The 19,321-nt window shown below is 39.3% G+C and overlaps 1 protein-coding gene across 1 annotated transcript; it reads left to right on the top strand.

Moving 5' to 3' along the window:
- Positions 1-10,731: 10,731 nt before the first annotated feature.
- Positions 10,732-17,679, top strand: tunar (TCL1 upstream neural differentiation-associated RNA). The gene is made up of 2 exons (XM_085390588.1): positions 10,732-11,004; positions 16,604-17,679. The coding sequence occupies exons 1-2, from the start codon at positions 10,933-10,935 to the stop codon at positions 16,787-16,789; spliced, it is 258 nt and encodes an 85-aa protein (XP_085246714.1). The 5' UTR covers positions 10,732-10,932; the 3' UTR covers positions 16,790-17,679.
- The last annotated feature ends 1,642 nt before the right edge of the window (positions 17,680-19,321 follow it).

Genomic DNA, 19,321 nt, shown 5'->3' with positions numbered 1-19,321 from the left:
AATACTTTATAGTTTGCTGGAACAAGCATGACTTATTTTCAAGATTTACGGTGCAAGGTGGGCTGTGTACCTATGTGTTCATCTTTGTCTCAAGTTTCATTCCTCCATCTTTGCTGTCAGAGTAGGATCAGAGTAGGATAATGACAATAGATTATTTTTGTTTTTAAGTATTTTGTCTTTTCAGATTTTTAATATGAAAGAAACTGAATAAACATTCAGTTGAAATTCATACATGTTGATTTTCTGAACATGTTAAAATGAAGCCTGTTTTAGGAACAAGGTTCTTTCAGAAACACTGCTGACAGTAGCTCATTTAAAATAAGAGTGGGACAAAGTCCTATTAAGGCAGAATTTTATATCTCTTCAATATATTATACACACCAGTACCAAATACAGATTTTTCTGTTTAAATTTTACTCAGTAGAGTTACTTTGTCATGGCGATACTTACCAAATGAACATGGGAAAGTAAACCTGCAAAGAAAGAATAAGTGTGGATACTACAGTAGAAAAAAAGCACTAGTAAGAATATCTTACTCCATGATCCCAAATCCTAGTTTTGATTATGAATGGGAAGGGGGAGGTCTTTATCAAAAAGAAAACCTTTAAAACGTATGAAAATCCAATTAAAATGTAAAAATCAATACACTCCTTCATATATTTTTTAAAGCCTTTCAGCGGACCAGATTGGAGTCTTTGTTGGGCTGATTCTGGCCCCCAGGCTTTATGTTTGACATCTCCCTTCAACATAAAACTTGATAATAGTACTGTAACTTACTGGATACTGACCTTGCATACAGCAAGTATGTAGTACTGACTAAAAACTCTGAAGGTTCAAAGATGTTTTTTCTCTTGTGTGTGTGAAAAAAATTGAGGGTGAGCGAGCGGAAGACTTATCTTGAGGCTGGATCAGTACTATTGCTAAACCTCCTAAATCACCCGCAGTTAGGGGAGCAAAAGAGAACAGATTGATGCAGGGCTGCGATTTTCTTATTTCATTTTTAATACCTCTATCGGATCCATGCAGGATTTTGTTGCTGTAATCCCTTGGCTAGATATCCCTGTGTTCAATATGTTAATATCTCCCACCAAATGCATGATTCGTCAGACAGACTTGGCAGATGGGCTTGTAACCATTTCAGAAAAAGACAGATGTATCAACACGTCTTTTCGAAATCTCTGTGTGCTTTTCAACAGTCTAATCATCACCCGTACAACAATAAATGCATGCATTAGCGTGTCGAAATAGGGCACAGGGTGCATTGTTAGCAGGACCAGAGAGTTACCCCAGAAGATTTTTCCAGGCTTCTGAAACAGGGTGCACAGCAGAAAATGAACATCACATTGTCACTACTCAGAAGACCAAACATAAAAGAGGCTTTTGTATTTCTGAATTGCCAGAATCATTTCTCAACACATTATTTTTTTCCAGTGAGATAATGATCTATTTCTCAGTTCCACAGTGTCCTACTTAGCCTAGTTATCTAAGTTGGGGAGAAAAAATAATCACTTGATGTGGAGGATGCTTCTTAGCCATGCTAATGCCTCTCTGTCCTTGATTGTTATCCTTATTATTTAATGGCTTAAGGCCAGTTTTCTTAAAGAAGATGATTTTTATTGCATTTCTATATGTGAGACTTTAAATGGGGGGTTTGTTGAGTAAAACGCGCCCTGATGCTGGTGAAAAATCCACCCGAGTATCAAACTCATGTTTGGCAAACATTGATTTCAAAGAGAAACAAAGACTCTTCTCTACATTCTCATTCAGGCCTCAGCATTTCAATATTGAATAACCTGTGAGCTATTATGATGCTTTGCAATGAAACACATGATTTATTACTGCACCTTCTGTTGTACCATCAGAGCCCCACAAGACACGAGAGCTGTTAGAGAAACTCTTCTCAGCAAAGTAAAGCCAGTAAGGAGGCTGCTTTTGTCTAGTTTTTCTTCTATTAATCAGCTGCCTCAAAGTTATTAGGCTGATTAATTTACAGGCTATTTTCTACCAGCAGCTGGTGGTATTATGACATTTTAGCAATTTGATACTCATTGATTGAGTCGTTTGTGCTCATAAGATTCACAGGACGTTTATGCGCACCGTCTACATCAGTTTGGAATATGACAGCAGATATGCGCAATATTTCACACATGCGTAAATGCTGGAAGAACTTCTCACAAAGCCAGATGTTGCTTACCGTATCTGTTAAAGTCGTAATGTAGCGCGTGCCCGCTGGCAAACAAAGATGGCCGCCATAACTAACTTTGAAAATTGACAACAATATTCAACGAGCTTAACATCAAAGCTGAGTGCCTCGTGTCCTTTTATCCCAAGACTCATGCTGATTGATAAGGAGGTTTTGTTTGTGGTGGAGGAGTACAGACGTTATAGTTTTGGCTTAGACTGAAAGGACTATCTTTATACGGTACATGCACCTATAAAGGGAAATACATTTTAATGCAGAAGGCTTCGGTGTCTCAGGATGTGCTACCATGTGCACTCTTCTTTTTCATGTTCTGAGAATAAAGTGAAAGCATCGAGTGTTGCAGTCTGATGATGAGCAGCTCTCGAAAAACAGACTTTCATGTGCACAGGCTCACAGGTTTTTGATGTACGTCTGGGTTTAGGCTCTGAGGATATTAGGCTAGCCTTTAGAGAAAGGCTGATAAGGTCAGACAGAGACGAAAACAAAGGTTTGTGATTGTTTGTTATCGAGAGAGATGCACGTGTTTATCTGTGCTTTATAGATGGGATTGCTTTTAAGGGGTGTAGCCATGTACAGGTTTTTAAGGTGTTTACGGTAAAGGTGTTATGCCACTCTCTATGTCTAAGCATCAGGTTGTTGTGTTTTGGGTGTTGTGACTTTTAAAAGTAACTTGGAGCATGGTAAGACTACTAAAAAAAGTCTACTACTTCTTGCTCATGTGTTAGCAAGTTGATGTTGGTAGCTCATGGATTTCCCTTGTAGAATCACCTTTAGGCTAACTTAAATATAGCTGTTGCAATTTAGCAGCTGTAGCATCACTTTCATTATCACTCTATTTCATCACCAGCATTGTGGAGCTATGCTTGGTTTGCAGGCTCTTCTTTAAATTTGCGGTAGAGCTCTTCACAGCTGATGCACTTACAACCAGACCTTTATCTGGATTTCACTTTGATATTGTTTTTGTCCTTTTCACCCTCAAATTCAAACACGAACGCTTCCAAGCCACTGAGGCTGTCCTCGGCTGTCTCACTACCTGAGCAGATGTTCACTGCCTTGCAACAGACTGTCGACCTGTTCAGGGTGTCCCCCACATTTCAGCCTGTGACAGCTGGGAAATGTTTCAGCCCAACCCTGACCCTTAACTGAATAAGCAGAAGAAAATGGATGGATTGGTGTTCATTGATACTAACATGCAGCTACTTGGGAGAAAAATACACCAGTGTGTTTGGGGAAGTTTAAAAAATATATTTCATGGGAACAAAAATCTGATAGATGTTTACCTGTAACAGATTGTTTTTTTTTAAAGGTAAATAAAAATATGGATGACTTCAACAGGTAAATATGTTACATTTATTGTACAAAATTACAACTTAAAATGACAAAAAACCCAACTTTGTATCATGCTACACTATTATGCAAATGTCTTGAGTTACCCCTCATTTTTTAATATTTTGCTAACAAAACTGAAACATGTGCAAACATACGCGAAAATACAGTCAGTATACAGAAAACAGAGCCCGGTTCTAATGTGTTTTAAAGTCAGCAATTCTTGTGATCAATTCCATTCTTCCTGTATGTTCTTTGGCAATCTTTCTTCTCGTTTCTTCAGGAATAGTTCGCCAGGCTTCTTGAAAAACATTCAAAGCTGTTCTTTGGTTGGTAGTTGTTTTTTTCTGTTCTCTGTCTGATCCCACACTGCTTCAGTAATGTTGTAGTCCGGACTATGGGGAGGCCAATCCATGTCTGATAGTATTCCACTTTTTTTTTTTTTTTTTTTTGCATTTGAGGACTGTTTAGGATCACTGTCATGCTGAAAGAGGAAGCTGTTGCATTCATAGGTCCTGTGTCAGGCTAAATTTCTTCTTATGTTATTTATATTAAAATATTGCACATCATGCCAAGACATGCCATGTTTTCAGCTACTAACTTTGGGAAAATACCATTGTGATACAAAAAATACTAAACTGTGTTTCTGTTGGCATGTTTATATGGCCACTGGTAACAAAGTGTCTAAAGATACAATTTAAAATTGACTTTTTGCTAAGCTGTCAAAAACTTTGAACAACCTTTACAAAGCCTGGAGAACTTAAAAAAATTATAAGAAAAGTCTGGCTCTGGACTGCATATATAAATATATATGCCATCCCGTTATATACTTAGTGAGGAAAATATGAATTGCATCAGGTCATTATTGCTGATTGAAATAGCTGACAAGCCAGTTTAGCATCTGGTATCAAATCAGTATTTCCTGTAGTTTTAACTGTGCAAAAAAAAAATTGTGCTTTGAACAGTTTGTTTTTTCCCACGTCGCTTCTGACAGGACTTCTGTCATAACAACAAAAAAATGAATGTGTACATTGATGGAATAAATAATTAAGTCTGTGGTACTGTTCCAGGTAAACCATTATTTTTTATTCATATTGAAATGTTGTACTCCTAATTGTAACATTTGCACCACATCCATCATTTTAAATGGGATACATAATTTTTTCATTCAAAGCCATATGTGGAGGATAAAATCTTGACCTAGGGGCCAAATCAGACTTCCAATGAATATATAGGATCTTATTTAATTATGAAGCTGCACAATGAAATAATTGAATGAAAATGCCAATGAGAAGTAAGCAAGCTTTGAACAATCAAGCTTAAAAGCATTACTACTAGTAGCGATTTGGCTTTTTTTTCTGTAGGTCAAGCATTTTCCATTTTTTTATTCTATCAGACGTTTTGAGCACCCGGGCAGGAGAAAACACATCACAAAACTTTTGAAATTAATCTTTAATGGCTTTTCTTGTCATTTTGCATTCTTTAGGCTACACACAGCATCAATTTGAGGTTACTGCAGGGTTCAACAGGAATGCTTTTACATTGTCTGGCCTCTGCTTGCGACCCATCCATCTTTCTCAGAGAATGAGGGAATAAAACATGATTCAAAGTTTGAATTTTTATGTCACTTGTTCTGGCATCTGTATGACCAACACGCAAAGGACTGGGATAATAGGCTCTCTGACTAGAGGACACTCATATGCTACTGTCATGTTCTCTTCTAATTAGGATTAATCGCTGCCGTGATATTGCCTTACTCTGTTCTTTAAACATGCGGTCCTACGTTCGCACTTAAATTTCAGAATTTTCTCTTTACTGTGCAAGAAAGACAAAAGAAAGAGTGGAGACTGAAGAGCAGGGAAGATATCTAGACATCCTTCTTTTAGGCCCAGCCAACATTTTGTGGTTTTTCAAACCTGCTAGTGTTTGATGTCTCTTCAAGGATTTCTGACACCAATAGAAAAGGTTTACTGGACTAAATTTATTTCTACATTTCTTCTGAAATCTGAAGCTTTTGGACTTTGATATGGACTGATATGTGGCGTGTTCAGTGTTTGTAGAAACCTTTGTTCATACAGCAACTTTCTGGCTCCTCAATAATTAATGAGATGGCAGCACTGAGCTGCATCCACTGAAGGACAAATTGGAAGGTACAGGTTGAACAAGTGAATACAAACAGAGAAAAACAGAAGCGGTGAAGAAAAAAAACTAAAGGCTTTAATTGCTGATTACTTCTCCATTAATCTCGATTGTGAGGACCCTCAGATTCCATTAGCTTTAACCTTGAATCTAAAACAAAACACTAAGAACATTAAGCTCGTGTGGGTGAGATATGTTCTCACAACAATTTGCAACAAGGTCTTTGTGTCCTTAGGTCTGCCTCATGCAATTGAAGCTGGAGTATTTTACTGCATGATATTAATAAAAGTGAACTCTCAAGGCTTTGTGTGTTTGAAGACTGAAGCCAGTGTCATTTCTTTCTGTGTGAAAGTGAAACCTTTACTTAAATAGCTGAATATGCCTTAATTAACATTGGGGGCACTTGAACGTACACTTTAAAACTGCATTTTAGGTCGTTTTATTTAGTCATCCAAAAAACATTTGGCAACATTATGTGTATTAATTGTGTTTCAATTCACCTAATGAGTTTAATCAGTGTGCATCCGTGTGAGTCTCGGCTGAACCCTGGGAAAAGATCTCTTTAGCAGTTAAATGCCCTACTCTGTTCACAAACCTCTGGCTTATTTTGTGCATATACTGTATACACTTCATTAGCTTCACCTTGCTAGTACCAGGTTGAACCTGCCGGTGTCCCTGCAGGTTTTAGATGTGTCCTCGAACCAACACAGCTGATTTAAATGGCTATATTAGCTCCTCAACATGTCCTGAAGTTCTCCAGAGGCCTGGTAACGAACTAATCGTGTGATTCAGGTGTGTTGACCCAAGGTGAGATCTGAAACCTGCAGGGACACCGGCCCTCGTGGACTGAGATTGCCCACCCCTGTACTGGATCATGGAGGCTTTCCCCATCTTTTCTGTTGTTATAGCAGTTGCTGCAGATTTGTCAGTTGCACATGATGTAAATCGAATGCTCCACCACATCCTAAAAGTGCTCTACTGGACTGAGATCTGGTGACTGTGAAGGCCACTTGAGTACAATGACATCAATGTCATCTTCAAAAAACCAAACCAGAAGATTGATAACCTACAGTCATAGGTATGGACATGGTGAGCAGCAATACTCAGGTACGCTGTGACCATCCTCAGGGGTCCAAAGTAAGCCACGAAAATATCCCTTGCACTGTAAGACTACCAGCAGCCTGAACCATACAAGGCGGGATGTCTTTCATGCCATTTACCCTAAAATATGACCCTAACATCTAAATGTCACAACAGAAATGGAGGCTCATCAGAACAATGTTTTTTTCCCCAATGTTCCAATCTCTCTTCTCCAATTTTGTTGAATGAACATATGAATTGTAGGAATGGCACCTTTTTGCGTTGTATCCCTACTGCATCAAGGTGTGACATGTTCTTTTTCTGCATAATTTGGTTCTGTTGAGTAGTTATTTGTGTGACAGTTACCTTCGATTCAGTGCAAAGCAGTCTGCCATTCTCCTCTGACCTCTGGCATCAATGAAGCACCCAGAGAGCTGCCACTCACTGGATATTTTCTCTTTTTTGTAAAACCTAGAGATCGTTACGTGCCAGTCCACCTGGCATCAAGAACAGTGCCACATTCAAAGTCACTTAAATCTCCTTTCTTCTCCATTCTGATGCTCAGTTTGAACTTCAGGAGGTCGTCTTGAAGGCTAAATGCTTCCATGTGACTGGCTGATCAGATATTTGCATTAACAAGCATTTGAACCTGTGTACCTAATGAAGTGTCATTGGTTTAATAGACTTTATATTGTTGAAACAAAGCCAAGTTGAAAGCAGCAAGTGTGTGACGCTCATAGCTTCAAATCATTGTAGAATTGAGGTGGATATGAACACTAATAATTATTCAGTCCATCGCTAACACAAAGTTATTCGTACCGCAGCTTAAACAATGGGACATTGAGCTGACTGGAGGATTAAACACTGTCAGTTCACTCTGTGGACGGTGTAAAGAGTGAAGACACACACTGCTTAATAACAGTTTAGATGAGTACAACTGCCTGAGGCTGTGCACAGTCTGATGTTTGCTTGTTTGAATGGAAATTGATGTGAGACCAGAGATGATCATCATGCAGTGGGATTCAAACAGATGACAAAAACAAATTCGATGGGCCCTGATTAATTGTTATAAATACCCACGCAGGCAACGACAGTCTAAGTTAGTTAATCTTGAAGCACGGAGGGACAGAGAGTCGGCAGTAAAATTATGCACACCGGTGGTTTCACTTTGGAGGGAATGTTTTCTTTACATTTCCATTTTTATTGCTGTCCATTCCGGGTCATTTCATGTGCAAAGCAATGTCAAGCCTAAACTAATTTCTTGGCTGTTTCACATTCGAAACATTTCCATTAGCAGCCAAACTCATCCACGTAATGAAATATTGTACAAATAAAAATCTATTTCCCAAGTATTTTATTTAATTTCCTCTTCTGAATTTCCTGCAATGTTGCTGAAATATAAACCGTTCACTACACTCCAAGTCGTTCAAGATATTTTTGTTAATTTCTCAAATTGTTTCTACCTCTAAGAATTAGGGGAATGGAAAATGCTGAAAGAAACATCTAAAACATCTTCACTCTCCACAGTAATAAAAACAAAAGCAGGATGGGATCCCAAAAGTCATTACGAAACTTATTAAGATGCAACATTTATTCTGTCCTCTTTACTTGCAAGATATATCACTTGCAGAAAGCCAAAGGCCGAAATGTAAATTGATGAGTAACTATAAATATTCAAGTAGTAAAACCGCCTATTTCTTTAAATTAGCAATGGGCGGCATGTCCTCGGTGAGTCACTTACTCTAAAAGGCATAGGGATAAGTCTTTTTACTCTCAGTTCAAATGCTGAAAGACTGTGTCCTTCCCTCTGGCCGAGGTGAAGTGAGAAAATGGGTACAGAGGGAGAGGAAGGGATGGGACGGATCACTCAGGGAAGGTCCGTCATCCTGGTGTCAGATTCCACATTAAATGTCCCGGAGGTTATTCACGTTTGATCAGTGTATCCATTATGCGCTCCTGTCGCCGGCGCTGTGTCACGGATGTCCGAAGGCAGTATAAGTTGTGGATTTTCAGGATGAGGAAATACACACACACACACACACACACACACACACACACACACACACACACACACACACACACACACACACACACACACGAGCACAAGCAGATATATGTTTTTACTACGTGCATAAAAATGCATGTGAACAAATCATTGTCTAACACACATATACACACCCTCAAGTGATAGCCGTTAAACCTGAACCTACATATTCTCTGTGTTTTCATAATTTTTAAATGTGTTAACTCACAATACAACTGACCTGTTCAGAGTGCTGGTGCTGAGAAATATGTAGAGCCAGATTGCATAAACATTTAGAGAGAATAGCTTATTAGCATGCTCTGCAAGGAGCCTCAGTTGTATATCACAACACTGTCTCAGTGAAGACTGCAGAACTGCAAGAACTGAACCTGAATTTAATGTTAAAATTGACTTTAAGACTTATTACATAAGACTTTTCTACAGAGTCGTTTCAACTCCAACAGAAGGACAGCTGCCATCGTCCTGACTCTCCATACCCACAAAGGACAGTGCTAATATGGTTCAACTGACAGACTGTATATAAAAGATGGGCATAGCTATTTCATCTAAAAGCTAAAAACAATTCACAAGTTCCTTTTCTCTCTTAATGGCCTCTTAATTGCTCTGGCTGCAAACATAAGTAAAAAAAAAAAGAAGCAGGATAGGATTTAGGGAATGGCAACCCTTCATTCTGAGCTTCCCTCATTCATCAATCACAAGGCAGTAAAACTCTCAAATAAAAAAGAAATAAATAAATAAGACTTTAAGCTTCTTATATACAGCCTTTTGGTTCACTACTGTTAACAATTACCATGAAAAACTTCCACTTTCCCAAGATTTACACTTACTGATGAAAACAATCTACAGTAAAAACCTGGTTAAATGCAGGCTTTAAATACATACATATGCCTGGCATTAAAAGTAGCACACCTCTCCTTTTTCACACGCTTAGACTCTTGCATGAATAGCTACATTATTCAATCAGACACCAACTCTCTCGCTCCCCTGTCCAACTTTGACAGGAGCTTGTGTTTTGCATACACACAAAACACAGAAAATAATCGCTTGACACACACGCCGACCGCTGGCCAGCTTTCTTTATTTTACACAGCACACTCTACACACATGCACACAGAAATTTCTCCCCAAAACACACTGGAGGAGACCCTTACCCCTCATCACGGCCCCTGTCACAAACGCTACTTGTCGTCAGGCGGTGTGTGACTCCCCTGAGTCGGTTGCCGAGCAACCGTGGCTACATTAATATGTGCGATGGGAAAGGAGCAGGGGATACCTCTTGCCTGTGGAGCGAAAGCAGCCACGACAGCGTCAGTGTGAGGCGACTGGTTCCCTCTCACCACCCCCTACCCCCTCCCTCTGTCTCTTTCTTATAGCCGTCCAACGTTCACGCTCTGCTCAGTTAGTTGGGGAAACACACACAGCCGCCGTAGCAGGAGAAAAGGTATATTAGGTTGCACATCATGTAGAGCTAACAGGGGCTTCCACCACTTTAGCGGGGGTGCTTTTTAAAAAAATCCTTCTTTTAAATTTTTGTATGAATCATGTAAAAGCCAAGGTGTCTGCTAAACATATCTTATGCCGCTGAGCAGTAAAAGTTTTCTTGAGAAGATGAGCTTTTAATAAGGGTTGACAGGTTGTCTTGGAAGGAGAGACAAGCCCGAAAATCTCTCTTTTTTTGTAAGCTTTGCGGATTAAAGACAAAGGAGGATGGAAATATTTGCATGAAACAGCTTTGTTACCCCCCACCCCCATCCTGCCCATCAACTGACTCCATTCTTCAACTTGACATCATCCCTTCACACAGACAAGAAGAAGAAGAAGAACAAGAGGAGAAGAGAGAAGCAGAGGTGGGGAGGCAAACAGACGGGAAAGAGGAGGAAGAGCGGAGAGGAGGTGGGCAGCACACTTTCAGCTCTCACAAGGCTGAGGAGGAGAAAGTGACAGCAGCTAGAACTTGGCCACACTAGTGAGATGAAATTTGGAGAGGAGACGCTGCAGCGCTCGAGGAGACGACATCTAAAGAGAGCCCTAAAATTGGACCGCCTGGAAGGCAAGCCAGCAGTCTCTGGATCCCGTCCACCGCTTCCACCCCCAACAGCAGAAGGATGAGAGGGGTCGACTTTCACCTTAGTGGCCAGGGATGTCTGTGCACTACGGGAAGGCATCCCCTTCCAGCATGTCCAATGCTATGTTATTCCTGATGCTTTGCAAGGTAAGTCTGCTGCAGTTCCACTCTCATTCTAAACCATTAAACTCAAAAGGATTTACATCTGGAAGCTGTCTACAAACAATTTCACTGCAGTTACTCCACAACAGTGCATGGCTAGGAATTTAGTATGCAGCATGATATATTCTTTATAAATGTTAGATATTTACAGGCTCAGAGTTCTTTGCATGAAATATTGACTAAGGGTACCAGAGACCCCTTGAATCTTGAATAACAATTGAACTATTGTCTTTTTGTCTCTGTGCCTTTGCTATGAAAAATCACCTTAATAGTTAATAGCTTCGGAGTTGCACCTCATCTATAATGTTATCAAGTTTAAATATTTAATAAATGGGTTAAAGAGGTAAAAAAAATCTTTACATTTTTAAAAATAATTACAAAATAAAGCATTCCAGCTTTTCAAAGCATGGTATGGAGAGGCCAATTACATAACAAGCCATGAAAACGCAGAAACTTTCCTGTTTCTCACTTTGGTATGTGACTTCCTGAGTGCGTGAAATTAAAAAAAAAAGGAAAAAAAAGCAAATTTAAATGTTGTCAGTTCAAAAATAGGCCTGCCAATTTCTTCTCACTCACAAAACAATGAGTACAGGTTACGGAAAATGGGTCACGCTCACTTGAGAAACTATTTCATCTGATTTTCTTTCTCTGTCACTCTTCCTCTTTCTTGATTGGTCTACATTCATTCGCTGTTGAACAGTTTTTGTTCTCTACGTGACGCTCACTAGTTTTTGTGTTTTTTGTCAGCGTGTGATGGGTGTCAAACCCATGTATGCGCGCGTGTGTGCGTGCGTGTGTATACATACACACTCGGGAGGGGCTGGGAGCCGTTTGATTTAATTCCATTTTAAAACAATGCCAAAAGCGACTCTGCCTGTCAGACTCGGTTAGCATCTGGAGTTGTTTGACATGCTCGGGATTATTCAAGTGGTAAAAGGTTTTACTCTTGACTGATCTAATCTGAGGATGTTAGCTTCCGTTAGGTGTAGCAGGAGCGTCCAGATTTATTGTCCCAGGTATGGATTCTTGCTATTTTCCCTCTTTCTGTTCCTGTCTGTGTGTCTGTCTGTTCTTTCTATACGACTGTGTATCTGGATGTGCACGACTGAAGAGCAAGGTTTGAGTTTGCTATGAAAAAGAAAAAAAAACTCCCAAAATGATGCTTCAAAATTTGAAGGAAAATTTGTTGATCCAGAGATGCTGCTTTTATAACGTTGGATAATGTCGGGACCTTAAGTGGCCCTGCCAGTGACAGACCTGCTCGGATTAATTACAGAGACAAAAGTGAAGACGTTAACATTTTATAATCACATAAAACAAGCTTGAGTATAAGAATAGAAATCAACTCTGAAATATTGAATGCCCTGCGCCTTAGTGCACAGTCAAAAATAATCAAGAGAATTAGAAACTGATCCAGATGATAATCTCTCATTTTGATATATTAACCTCAGCACGTGTATACTGTTAATGACTTCTGTTTCATGCTTGTTCTGAATGATAGAGCTCTAAAACACACTGCCCGGCCTTAGTGTTAAACAGACAGAGGAAGTCATTATGGGCAGTTAATGATTATAGCACATCGCACGATGCCAGCACCGGCTGCCTCTTGAAACAGAATGCTCTCGGTTGTTGGCTGTACAGACTGGAGCTGTTGAATGAGGATTCACTGGAAGGCATCCAGAGGGTTTTGCTGCGCTATGCACAGCTGTACCTTTCGGTGAAGCTCTTTACTTAATACACAGGTTTTGGCAGAGCCTGGAACCTCGTACTCACCACCACTTCCACGACCACCTCATCTGCCTCCCCTTTCTTCTCCCTCATCATCCTCAGGCACATTTCTCTCCTGTTTTTTTTTTTTTTTTTTGCTGAGAATGTTTATATCAGTAGCGAGCAGGCTTCTTTATGCATGAGGGCACATCCAGCGCGCCACACAAAGATCTCCTTTCAGGTTGAGGGAAGCCCCGTTTATAGTGCTCCCCGGGAGAGGCAATCAAATCCCATTGTAACAGGTCAGGGGAGGAGGATGAATTTAACATAGAAACCGAGCATGACGTATTTTTATGTACGTCAAGAGCAGACTGTACAGTGTGTGGATGATTGCAGCAATTCAGAGTATCCATGTGGGATGTTCTGCTTTAGAAAAGACAATCATTTTGATGGTCTTATAAAAAGTCCTGCAGCAAACGTAATGTGACATTTACTTTATGAAAGGCATTTTAACCCCCCCCCCCCCCCCCCCCCCCCCCCCCCCACAGGTAATCCTTACATACAGTACCCCCCCCCCAATAACACCCCCCCCCAAAAAAAACACATCATTCATGCATACTTCTTTGGTCCATAAAATCCAACTTTTTTACAGTAGCAAGTACACTGAATTGAACCTCTTAAAATGAAAAAATCTGACTTTATCTTACTGTAATCAACCCAGTTTAATCTCCCTCGGCTTCCCTCTCTTTGTAGTACATCAGCCTTACAGACTTTGACATAGTGTAAGTGATTCCTGGCAGGTGATGATTTCTGCCAAGGTCTTTTTTTTCCTCAGCCAAACCGTCACAGAATGCAAGTCAGAGAAAAAAGGACAGTGCTTACAACACTGATATAAAACCTTCTTTGTCCAAAGTTCCTTTAAGAGGACACATAAATTCTTTTTAGAGGAAAACAAACTCTGTAATTTAGCCATAATAGTTGTGGATTATAAGTGATTAACTTTAGTAAAACTTCTGTGTGAACTTGGATTAATCTGAAGAAAAAAAAAGACAATCTGGATTGCAAGTATACAGAAAGTAAAACTGATTCAACCCAACGAATAAACACCAACCATTGCGATCACCAAATGACCTCTTATTTGACGAAGTTGATGGCAGTCAAAAGTATAAATATCTGCTAACATGGATGCTGTGAATTTGTTTTTTCTCAAGCACAAAAAGCAATAAACATGCAAACGTAAATGCAATGTAAATCTAATCTGATGTCTTGCTTTGGCAGTGTGCTTTGATCCAAATAGGAAGTGCTACCACACACAAATAATAAAGGTTTATTCAGGCCTGTATTTAATATTGCAAGTCTGTTCCTTTTCAAAAAAGACCATAAGCCAACGAGGTACACTGTGTACCTTGGTTGAACTTTAGGTAACCTCTACCTTCTGGAAGTCAGAAACATTGAGTTTATTGAGCATCAAAGCTTTTTTACTTAGAGGAACAGCTTCCTGTTAGAAGGTTTATTTTTAGTTAGGTTACATGCTTTTCTGTTGTTATTTGACATATAAAACCCACTGACCCGCAAAAGGAGCTTTTTCTCCTGAGAGGTGTTTGGATGCCAAGTTGCACAAGCTGCTGCGCCTACGGGCTAAAAACATACTGCTAGTATCTAATACTGCACCCTAGGCTACACAAATCGACACACACACACACACACTAAAAACTCACACTTGAGAGCGCTAGCACACTGAGAACTTGTTTGAGAGCAGTCCCAGTGTTGAAGAAGTACCACTGCTGAATAGAGGCTAGTGCAGAAATATCTGCTGTCTTTTTGTTTTCACTCACTAGGCTTCAAAGACGAGCCAAACAAAGGGTTTAACCAGATGTTAGCAATGAACAAAGCAGCTAGTATTTTATTTATGGTAAAATTCCCCCGTCCTCTATTGAATTCATGTTTCATAGTACATTAATAATATCTGTAAAATGGATAAAGCATTGTGTACTAAATGTACCGAAACTGCGTTATTTTTGTACACAGATTTGAAGAACATCTCACCATATTGGAATAACCTGCAAAATATGTATATATGTCATATATATATATATATATATATATATATATATATATATATATATATATATATATATATATATATAGTACTTAGCAAATTCATTAAAATACCCCCAATGTAAGGCTTATCACAGCTGTCCAAATTTAACAGCATTGGAAATTACCAAAGTCATTTTTAATGTTTGTGTAATGGTTAACCCACCAATATGCAGAAGGTCTTTATAGTAATTATGAGTTTTATATAATTACTGTGGTTATCCATGACATTTAAAAAATATTGTTTTACAAAAAAGTAAAAAAAAAATAGTAAAAATTATAATTACTTTTTTTGTCACGGTCTGGCTGGCAGACCGTGGGGATGTGGGGAAAGAAGGACCCAGGCGCGGTGCTCTATGTATAAACAGTGTGTTTATTTACAGAGTGGAACAAAAACAACAATAAATCCCCGTGTTCCCCCAGACTCCCGTGTCGTGTCTCTGCGTGAATAGTTCGTGTCTCTGTGCTCTCCGCTCCCGTGTCAGCACCCCCCGGTGCTCGCTGCTCTTCGTGCCTTCCACGCTCCTCCTGCGGGAAACAATAGACGCAGCCGTCAGGACACAAATAACCGCGGGCATACACTTACACACATTAACTCAATTCAATGGGACGACTAACGTGGAGTCTCAGGGAAATGATCCCGCGTCGGTGGGAGCTCCAAGACTCTCCTAAGTAGCTCCCCCGACGAGCCCTGATCAGCGGCAGGTGTGTGGCTTCGGGTGTGGCCAGTCCCTCCGCAGGGCCACACCCCTCAGGCCTGCAGGTGGCCGAGCTCCATCCTCCAGGCACACCCGCAGACATACACACCCATACCTCGCCTAAACATATGAGTGGGACACAGACTAACACAGCACAGAGAAACACACATATGTACACGCACAGAGAAGGAGAAACGACACCAAAAATACATAATAATAATAATAATACACAGGTCCATGACTGCCCAGGGATCCTGGGTCGCCCAGTCCCAGGACCCTGACAGTAGAGACACGAACTATTCACGCAGAGACACGACACGGGAGTCTGGGAGAACACGGGGATTTATTGTTGTTTTTGTTCCACTCTGTAAATAAACACACTGTTTATACATAGAGCACCGCGCCTGGGTCCTCCTTTCCCCACATCCCCACGGTCTGCCAGCGAGACCGTGACATTTTTGATTACGATGCCAAATTAAAGTTCTATACTTACAGCCCTGAATAGAAAACTTAGTTTAATTGGTTGAATGTTATGCTTGTCCAGTGTCCAAATTTGCGTGTACGAATGCAAAATCATTTTGTTATTTGCCGAGTTAATAACAACATGACTTTGAATTTCAAACAGTTTTCTTTTGACAGATTTCTAAACTATTTGTATTTACTTGTTTTTGTGATTTCCCGACAGCATTCAAAATCCAGATCATTCAAAAGAAAACATATTATAGATAAATCATTCTGCTTTTTGTTGTTTTTCTTTAAAGCTAAAATGTTCCAGCTACTTCCCTCCATTGTATTATTTATCACTAAAATCTGACGTTATTAGCTTTCCAGCCTTTTTTAATGTATTAAAGAGAAAGCATACAGGAGAATGGTGTTTGTTTACTTTCTGTTTTTCAATGATTGTAAATTATTGGTGCCTAAGCAAACACCTCACCAGCAGAAGACTAGATTTCCTGTTTTATTGCCATTATCACTGTCCACCACACACTGTGCAAGGACCCTATTCAAGGAAAATGAATAACCAATTGCATTAACTAAAACATGGATTGTGTTTGTCTTTTCTCCTTATCTGCCTGCTCCAGACTGGTCTGAGAAGAAAACTGCAGGCTTTTCCAGGGAAAATGGTAAACACTCTCTACAGTGATGAGGAAAAGGGAATCCAAGACAAGGAAAGTAAGGAGGAGACCATCTTGGCCATGCTGGGAATCATTGGGACCATTCTCAACTTGGTCGTCATCATTTTTGTCTACATCTACACCACCTTGTAGGTCTTGAACTCTTATTGTGCTTCATTAGTGGACACAGCAGAGCACATCTGAGCTGCTTCAGCAACACTATGTTGACTGAAAAGGAGAAAAAGATGGATGGAGAGAGGAAGAGGCTGAACTGTGCTGTTGCCATATGGCACCAGTCCTGCATCACTTCAAACAGCTGAGACTATAAGAAACTGGCTTGTTCCTCTCCCTTTACAGGTAAAATTATCCAGAATTTCTGGTCATTTTGACTTGTATATAAATGCATGAAGCAAAGTCGAGAGACTGAAAAGATGAGAGCTTTCACTAACACGTGGACTTAAAACAGCAGGAAGAGTGGACATTTTTGAATAATACTTTACAAATGCTTTTATTAAATGAATTATGATTTATTGTTCTGTTTTACATCCATGGGATAACAGTTCAAATTGTAAGTAAAAATTAGCTTTTGGTTTGCTGTTTTTTTTTTTTAACACAACAAATTTCCATTTCTATGAGATTTTAACAGACAAAAGGAAGAAAATGTTATTCTGATTGATTTAATGTTCACTTTAAGACTGTATTTGTCACCAGTGTTTGCAAAGTATTGACCGGACGACATTTACGGAGACTATTATTCCTGAAATTTAAATACATGCAGAGTTTTAGGTTGTATGCTTGTACATTTACAGGTCAAAACTGAGTCTATAAATGGTATAATATCAGTTTAATGTGCTGAAATGAATCCATAATGGTTACACTTGACATTGTACCGAACATTAAACCACGGAAGAATACTTAAATTGTTACTTAAATTAGTTAAAAGCAACGTCGTTATCCTGTAAGTGTTTAATTTATCACTTCCACCTTTAAAGGCCATCCATATAGAAAAAGAAGAACCGAGAAGCATATTTTACTCAATCAGATGCAGCTTTGAAACTTCATAAAGCCTTTCATAAATTTGTCAACATGTACAAAATGTTTCATAATCTTTATGTTACTTATTACTATAAAAAGCTCACTCTTCAAAGTAGAAAAGGGAAAGCGACAGCTTGGGCTCTCAGTTCGTGCATCACTAAATCAGAACTTGTCCATGATTACTGTTTGCCTTAAAACATGAGGAAATGTCTATTTCCGCAGTGTTTATCAGGTTAAAAAGACTTTGTGAAACCCTTGTTGTACATACATATAATGTTCGTATTTTATGGGTTTATTGGCGGTAATTTTTATAAAAGCATCCTACTCTTGTCTTAACCAACATGATTACTACAAGATATTTCCAGACCTGGGCCAAACAGCTTACCTTGAGTCATTTGTGTCCATTTTCAGAGGACGACACTGGACAGTACTGTGAATCATAGGAAATTTACATGACGGCAAGAACCTTTAGATTAGCTTTTGGTATGATTCTTTTTCTTACACTGACTAAACTAACACTGTGTCTATTTTAAGGCCTCGTTCCATCTGAGAGCAACCATGTCAGCTAGAAATTACATTTACATACAACTAAATTTCAACAAGAAGGGAGTGTGTTGCTGACTGACTTAAGTTTTCTTTTTAAATATTTAGGAAATGCTCTTTATTTATTGAACAAGTGGTTTAGTTTAGGTTTACACAAAGTTGAGGTCAGCTGCACATCCAATTGAAAAAGTTAGTTCAAGCTGCTTTAGCATGCATGCATTTGCTGTGCACCTCCAAGCATCTTGGCAACCCACCTTCACCTCCAGCATTGCCTATGACTATTTATATACGCAAACTCAAAGATGAGGCGGTCCCAGACAAAAAGAATCTTCTTTAAGCATGACACAACAATGTTGATAATGAACTTAAGTGTAACACGTGTAGTGACAGCATATTTAATTTTTCACAAAAATATTTGGCTTTGGAAAAGTATATATAAATGCACCAGCTACAAAATTGTTAGACTGCTGTTTTGGCACTCTGTGTCAACACTTTTGATGTTTCATGTTTAAAATCTTCTGATTCTTACCACTGAACGAAAACAGTGACACAGCCCGCAGTCAGCCAGTAAGGCTGAATAAGAATGTAAACCCCAGGCTGTGGTGTCGCGGTCCAATTTGGGTCCTGTTGTCTATGTCGACTTCCTTATGCTGACTGAACATTCCTGCAGTGCTTCACTCATTAAAAAAATGATATTAACATATAACCATAATGTTCGTGAGACAGGCTTATTGTCAGACACACTGGACAAAAACCGATTAATTCTACTTGACCCAGGACTGGAATTAAGAAACATTTTGCACTTAAACATGAGAAGAAAGTGTGTCAAGTTTTTTTTCTTCTTTTTTCCACATTTGTGAGTCTGACTGATCTGGTCCAGCTTGTACAAATCAAATCAGGTCAGGTTATGTGACAGTTTGAGGTAAAAGTGTCTTTCTGTAACATCCTAATTTAAGAAGCACTGAAATTCAAGAATTTTTCTTTATATTTGCGTTGAAGGAGGGAGATAAATATTTGAGAAAAACATTTTGTTTTAGAGGCAATGGTAGGTACTTTTTTCCTGTGCTTCCAATCTTAATGCTAAAATGACTGGATGCTGGCTGTAGC

This window comes from Rhamphochromis longiceps, linkage group LG19 (genome assembly GCF_057381845.1).
Source record: "Rhamphochromis longiceps isolate RC_006_pf linkage group LG19, R_longiceps_female_GT1.1, whole genome shotgun sequence".
In the NCBI taxonomy this organism is placed as follows: domain Eukaryota; kingdom Metazoa; phylum Chordata; class Actinopteri; order Cichliformes; family Cichlidae; genus Rhamphochromis; species Rhamphochromis longiceps.
Note: the sequence above shows the minus strand (reverse complement) of the source record. Positions and strands in the feature narration are given on the sequence as shown.

Coding starts and splice junctions, on each gene's coding strand:
- tunar (XM_085390588.1), top strand. CDS start 10,933: ATGTCTGTGCACTACGGGAAGGCATCCCCTTCCAGCATGTCCAATGCT. Junction 11,005..16,603: donor TATTCCTGATGCTTTGCAAG/GTAAGTCTGCTG, acceptor TGCCTGCTCCAG/ACTGGTCTGAGAAGAAAACT.